Consider the following 7,228-nt stretch of genomic DNA (forward strand, 5'->3'; position numbering starts at 1 on the left):
GCCGGCTTTCTCACGTGTGGGATAGAGAGAAGGGAGAGGAAGGACCGACCCAGGAGGAACAAACCAGGCGTGCAAGTCGCTCCCAGGAGGTTTGATGATTCATTTCCGTGGCTTTGTCCTTTCCTGTACTTTATTCATTTCCTAGAATTTGGGGAACCAACCTCTCTTCCTATCACTCGGTCGTTTCTGGAAGGTTTAGGCTCCTTTGAAGAAAACGCTCCAGACGGGCTGCAGCCCCGGGCAGCACCATCTCACCACAGCGGAACGTGCCCAGGCAGGACGAACAGCTCCGCTGCCCCGGCTCCGCCTGTGAGGCACGGATTGGACAGACGTCCACGTGGCGCCCTCGGCACAGACACGCTGTCCCCAGGAGCAAGCGCGCGGGGACACGCTGCGTGGAGCCTGGGCACGCGGTGACGGTGGGACCACAGCTGCCGGCGGCGATCCCGTCCCTCCCGTGAGCAGCACTGTCCACGCGGCCACGTGTGATGGGGCGTTCGGGGGGCACAAAACTGCACTCACACCGAACCCACAAGTACGAACAGTGAGATGGACAGAAACACGGAGAGAAGGGAGCGTGTCCACGGGACGGACCTCTTTCTACGTGGACGTTTCCGTTAAGACGTCCGTTAAAAAAGCATCCTGGGAGCAAAAGCCATAGAGGAACGGCGACACGTCCCTGCATCGGGGGTGCCGAGGCCAGGTCCCGGCCAGCGGAGCAGCGTCGGGCCTGGGCCTGGAGAGAGGGTGTCGGGGCGGGAGGAGGAGCAGCGCACAGTAGGGCAGCACCAGTGGTGCCAGCACCAAGGGGACAGACATTCAGCAGGTGGCACCCATTTGGGAAGTGGCCACCCCACCGGGGACGTGGCTCCCCAGCACCAGGGCTGCGAGGCTGTGGCTTCGGCCTCAGGGTTCTCCTCGCACGGTGCCCAGCGCACACCACGTGGAGGCCTGTCCCCGACAGGGGCTCTGGGAGCCCTGGGCTGTGCCCACAGCTGCACACGGTGTTCACAGGAGCTGTGTTCATAATCGCCAGGACTGGGAAGCCACGGAGACACCCTGCATCAGGCGACGGTCAGCAGACTGGCCCCGCAGACAGCGGGACACTATGCAGCGGGAAGAAGAAATGAGCGGCCGCCATGAAGAGACATGAGGAACCTCGGCTGCAGGTGACTAAGTGGTGGAAGCCAGTCTGACCGCGGGCTGCGGGCGGCACCTGTGTGACACCCTGGAACGGGCACAATTACAGACAATACACAGGTCAGGTGCACCCTGGCTGGCGGCTCCGTTGGCTGGCGCGTCACCCCAGGCACCAGAAGGTTCCTTCCCGGTCACAGCACACACGAGGCTGCGGGTTTGATCCCCGTCAGGGGGCGAATAGGAGGCAACCGATCGAAGTCTCTCTCTTGCATCGATGTTTCGCTCTCTCCCCCTTCTCTCTAAAAGTTAATCAGAAACATGCCCTCAGGTGAGGATTTAACAAGACCCGAGGTCGCCAGGGGCTCGGGGGAGAGAAGAGGGTGAGCGACGGCGTGCAGGGGCCTCGGCAACTGTCCTGGCAGCCGCCCCCGTGAAGCGGTCACAGCCACAGACACGGGCAGCAGGCTGAGCCTCAAGGGCCACACCCCAAATGGGTGCCGCCTGCTGAAGGTCTGTCCCCTTGGTGCTGGCACCACTGGGGCGGCCCCCAGGCTTCAGTTCACAGAAACGTGTCACCACCTGTAGCAGCTGCACCTCAAGGCGTTTGTTTTGTGAGCGGGGAGGAGACCGTGGGAGGAGGGGCGACGGGCACTCCCCTGGGCTTCACGCTCAGTTTTCACGCAGACCGGCAACTGCTCTAAAAGGTGAAGACCGTCCGTCTGTTTAAAAGTACCGCTGAGCCCTGCTGGTGTGGCTCAGTGGAGAGAGCGTCACCTGCAGACTGCAGGGTCCCGGGTTCGATTCCAGTCAAGGGCACATGCCTGGGTTGTGGGCTCGATCCCCAGTGTGGGGCGTGCAGGAGGCAGCTGATCCATGATTCTCTCTCATCACTGATGTTTCTCTCTCTCTTCCTCTCTGAAATCAATAAAAATATTTTTCAAAAAGCACCACTTAGGATAAAAAATGAAACAGAGCACAGCATAGGGAACAGAGTCAATAGTACTGTCCTCACGGCGTGTGGGGCCGGTGGGTACTGGAAATACTGGGGGACCACTCTGAAGAGGACATGGCTATCTAACCACTGCGCTGTGCGCCTGAAACAAACACAACACAGGCTGAGTGCAAGTGGTAATTGAAACTAAAATCTCTAAAAATCGAAAGAGGAGTAAATTAACAACGTGTGTGAAGAACCTACAACCCAAAGACGACAAATGTTTCTCTTTCATTCACGAAAGCGACCAGAGACTTCATTAGACAGAGACTCTGAGTTCACGGACTGGAGATGCAACGCTGTTGAGCTGCCTGTTCCCACATCGACTCCCACGGTCAACGGAATTCCAGTCAAAATCCCGAGGGGTTCAGTCACTGACACCAGATCTTTCCAACAGATCCTGGGAAGGCGCAGGAACCACAGGAGACAAAGCAATTCTGAGCCCGGCCGGCGTGGCCCAGGGGTTGAGCACTGACCTCTGAACCAGGAGGTCACAGTGCGATTCCCGGTCAGGGCATGTGCCCGGGTTGTGGGCTCCATCCCCAGTGGGGGGCGTGCAGGAGGCAGCCGATCCATGGTTCTCTCTCATCGTTGATGATTCTCTCTCTCTCTCTTCCTTCCTCTCTCTGAAACCAATAAAAACAAAGTAAGAAAAACAATTTTGAAAAAGAACAAAGTTGACAGACACACGGCCTGGGACACTCACTAAAGGACCAGGCCCCAGACAGGCGGCCAGGCGGCCGGTGGCCAAGGTGCACCACCTCTGCAGAGAAGCCCGAGACAGAACCTTCAACACAAGCACAGGCCGTTTGAGAAATACTGGCAAACTGGGCCTCGAGAGCACAAACGTTTGCCTGTGAAAGACAGAAAGAGAAGCCAGGACGGGAAGAGGCACCTGCCAACCGCCTACCTGACAAGGTACGCGCTTCCACGTATGTAAGGGCACGTGTTTAAGATGCGGGGAGTCGGCACGCTCCACAGCAAGGAAACACCCTAGTACAGTGGTCGGCAAACCGCGGCTCGCAAGCCACATGCAGCTCTTTGGCCCCTTGAGTGTGGCTCTTCCACAGAACGGGCAGAAGACGTGAGCAGCCGCTCCACTGAGGAGGCCGTGCCAAAGGCAGGGGAGCATCTGGAAGGGTTTCCACCTCGCAGGCGTCAGAAAACGCAAACTAAAAGCACCTGAAACCCCACCACGGCCACACACTGCCCCACGGGGACCACGGGGCCGGAGACGGAAGGCAGTGGAGTGCGTCTATGGGTCATCTTTTCTGTGGCATTAAACTCACTGAGGAGGAGGTGGCTCTGTCATCACACACCCTCCTGGGAGGCCGAGTCCTGCAGAAGCGCCAGAGGACAGGGAGTATCTTACCCCGTAGGTCTCCTCCCAGAATCACTGGCCCGAGACACGGCCCACACTCACCGAGGCCGGGGCACCGGGTGCCGCGCGGGGCCCACCAGGGCAGCGCCCCGAGAGCTGGGCCATCCTGGGGTCTGTGCCGCCCGCCACGCCCGCCAGCCTCAGCTCACAGCCTTCCTGCCCTTCCTGCCTCTGACAGGGCTTCCGCCCGGGCCCGCGTCCCTGGGCCGGGCCTCCCAGAGGAAAGAATGCTTCCTGGCCCTTATCAAGGGGCTTCACTCACTGCCCAGCGGCCGGTGGGGAGCCTCAGTGGGCGGCGCAGACGCTGCGATGCCAGGACTTGCTGCTTGAGGGGCGCGGGGCCCCTGAGAATCCCAGACACACCGACAGCACATCACACAACTTCAGAGAATTCCCAAAATCGCCCCGAAGCCTGTCCCCAGCAGCTCTCACAGGAAAAACGCAACAAACAGCCTATGGTCTGGTCCCGGACACGAGGGGCTCAGACGCTTCCTCTGCGCCCAGAGGGCCACGGCGTTCCCATCAGCAGTGGCCACATTCGGTCAGCGCGCGCCTCCTGCCCACAACAGCCCCTGCACTGAGCCCGTTCCGCTGTTCCAGCCCCAGCTTGTGGGACTTGGTTACTGATGCAGTCGCCATGGCAACCGTGCCTTGGAAACTAAGGACTCAGGACCATGTGCACAGCAGGAGATGCTTGGCTCAGAGCAGACTGGACCCGAGGCTCCCTCGCTGCACTGTGCGCAGGTCACCGGCCTCCACAGGACTCGGTCTGGACCTGTCCCGACAGGCGGTCCCCAGCTCCCAGGGCGAGAGGGACCCGTCAGCTTCCGCAGCCTCCGTCCTCGCCCAGCCTCCCCCTCAGCTCCAAACCCTCAGCCTCCCTGAGGACTCGCCTGCACGTCCAAAGCTGAACTCTTCCTTCTCCCACCCAACCTGCCTCTCCCCCTTGTCCCTTCTCGGCAAGTGGCACCCCATCCATTTGGCCCAGACCAAACCCCAGGAGTGGTGCCCAGGCCTCTGTCCTCACCCCACCCCTGGGCCACCAGCAAGACCGGAGCATCCCCACCAGACAAGGCGCACCTGACCGTGTCTCCGCCTCCAGTCCCCACCTCCCATTAGATGGCCACACCCACCCCATGGAACCACCGATATGTCTCCGGCCACTGAACGTGTCCCCGGCGTGCAAAGTGCGCCCAGGTGAGCACCTCAGCTCAGTCCGGCCTGGACCGGCCTCGGCGTCCTGTCGGCTCCCTGCCCGGGACGGCGAAGCCACACCCTGTGAGACTAGTGAAGTAGCTCCAGTTCTAGCCAAGTCGCGGTTTGAGAAGTTAAGGACATCACATGCCTGATTCTCCCTCTTCAAATGTGCGGGGGCTGGGACCCCCCTCCGTCCCGTCCTGGTGCTCGGGGACCGGAACGCCTCTGCACGTGACCTCAGAAGTAGACGAAGTGGACTGGGGCCCATGGCCATTTTCATTGCTCGCTGGAAAACGTGTTTAAGTTAAAACAGCCACCCTGGCCGGTTCGGCTCAGTGGCTAGAGCAGTGATGGCGAACCTATGACACCTCTGACACGCGAACTCATTTTTTGGGTTGATTTTTCTTTGGTAAGTGGCATTTAAATATATAAAATAAACATCAAAAATATAAGTCTTTGTTTTACTACGGTTGCAAATATCAAAAAATTTCTATGTGACACGGCACCAGAGTTAAGTTAGGGTTTTTCAAAATGCTGACAGGCATTCAGAAGGTTCGCCGTCACGGGGCTCGAGCATCAGCCTGCAGACCGCAGGGTCCCAGGTTCGATTCCCAGGCCAAGAGAACTACCTTGGCTGCAGGCTCCTCCCCGGCCTGGGCCCTCGTTAGGGCGCGTGCAGGAGACAACCCATCGATGTGTTTCTCTCACATCCATGTTTCTCTGTCTTTCCCTCTCTCTTCCACTCTCTCTAAAAATCACGTCGGCAGCACCGACTGGGCCCCTCCGGCCAGAGGCTGCGGTGGGAGCCCCAGGGACTGCACTGCTGAAAAGCCACACTGAACCCACAAAAGTGCGCATGGAAAAGATGCGCGTACACACGTTAGGACGGCGTTGCTTTTCATCTGAAAAAACAAACAACCGCTTCCGGTCACGAGGGAGAGGCCGTGTAACCTCCCCGCACACCCTGTCCGTCACCTACAGCCAGTCTATGAGGGACGCGGGATAAATACATCACACGGAACATGAGGGGCATCTAGAACACGATCGCAGCAAGAGGAGAACCGACCAGCGTATTTCTTCTCTCTCCTCTGAACTTCCCGCTTTCTTTAAAGGGCTCGCACGGCTCTGAAATGTCTTTTAGGCCCCGGCTCCTTTGGCTCAGTGGATGGAGAGTCGGCCTGTGGACTGAAGGGCCCCGGGTTCGAGTCCCGGTCAAAGGGCACATGCGGAGGAAGCGCATGGGGAGGTGGGGTTGTGGGCTCAATCCCCAGTAGGGGGCGTGCAGGAGGCAGCCGATCAATGGTTCTCTCTCATCATTGATTGTTTCTATCTCTCTCTCCCTCTCCCTTCCTCTCTGAAGTCAATAAAAATATTTTAAAAATAACTAAAATGTCCTTTAACAGGTTGCTTTAAAGGGAAGAAATGAACGCACTCCCCTGTCAGGGCTCCGTGGCCGCGAGAACCATCTGGTCCAAGGGAACCAGCACCGGGGGTGCCGCAGGGACTCAGGTGCTGAAAACAGACTGAGCCTGAACCGGGTCCCACTGAGTCCCCTGGGACGGGACAGGGACGGCTCCGGGCAACGAACGGGCCGCGAGGAGGGACCGGCGGCACCAGGGAGCTTACGGGGGCGACCCATGAGGAAGGTGGACGCTCCCTGCAGGTCAGGGAGGCAGGGCGGGTGGACAGGGCTATGTCCCCTGCTCACCGGCCTGTCCTGGGGGTGGACCCAGCAGGGGTCTCCCTCCTCGGAAGGGGGACCAGGCATGTGCCCCGCCCCCCGCACACGTCTGAGGGCACCTTCCACCCGAGTGGGCAGATGAACAGGAGTCCGAGCTCGGCCGCCCACAGCTCGCCCCTCAGAGCCCTTCCCTCTCCCACGTGCCCGTGGCCTCCATCCCTGGCCGGCCCCACCTGGCCCTCAGGTGACACGGCCGGTGAGCCCCAGGAGCTACTGGGCGCCGGAGGGGAGGGACTCTGGCCGGGCAGCCTCAGGGCGACCCGAGGGCCGGGAGGAAGGAGGGCCCGGCTGGCGGGCACCGGACCCACTGACCTTCTCCAGCGCCTCGAAGTGCTCGCGGAGGAAGCGCATGGGGCGGTCGGGCCGCGCCACGCACAGGTGCACCACGCAGTCCCGCAGCACCTGCTGGACGCCGTGCCGCTGCACGTACAGCTCGCAGCTCCGCAGGCCCTCGTCCTCCTCCGGGTGACCCATCCGGTGTTTCTGCCTGTCCCTCTCCCCTCCATTCTCTCGAAAATCAACGGGAAACATCCTCGGGTGAGGATTAAAAAAAAAGACCCCCCACCCCCCCAGACTGATACTTTTCCTTGGGCAACTGACTCTGTGCCTGTCTTCCCTCCTGATTCAAGTCCTCCGCCTGCTGTCCGTGAATTCCCAAAGTCTCCCGCTCACGGAGCGCCTGCTGCCAGCAGCTTCTCTCCTTTCCCCTCCCGCCCCTCCACCCTGCTTTCTCATCCTCTCCCTTCAGTCCTGCGGGCTCAGATCCTCAGCACCGTGG

At 60.2% G+C, this 7,228-nt stretch overlaps 1 protein-coding gene across 1 annotated transcript in view; it reads right to left on the reverse strand.

Moving 5' to 3' along the window:
• The window catches only part of PRKAR1B (protein kinase cAMP-dependent type I regulatory subunit beta), an 80,758-nt gene extending 73,834 nt beyond the window's left edge, over nucleotides 1-6,924 (reverse strand). The window contains exon 1 of the mRNA XM_006765255.1: nucleotides 6,763-6,924. Within this exon, the coding sequence (XP_006765318.1) occupies nucleotides 6,763-6,924 (162 nt within the window). The remainder of the gene's footprint in view (nucleotides 1-6,762) is intronic.
• Nucleotides 6,925-7,228: the final 304 nt, after the last annotated feature.

The sequence above is a fragment of the Myotis davidii genome, unplaced genomic scaffold, assembly GCF_000327345.1.
Source record: "Myotis davidii unplaced genomic scaffold, ASM32734v1 scaffold1320, whole genome shotgun sequence".
NCBI lineage: Eukaryota > Metazoa > Chordata > Mammalia > Chiroptera > Vespertilionidae > Myotis > Myotis davidii.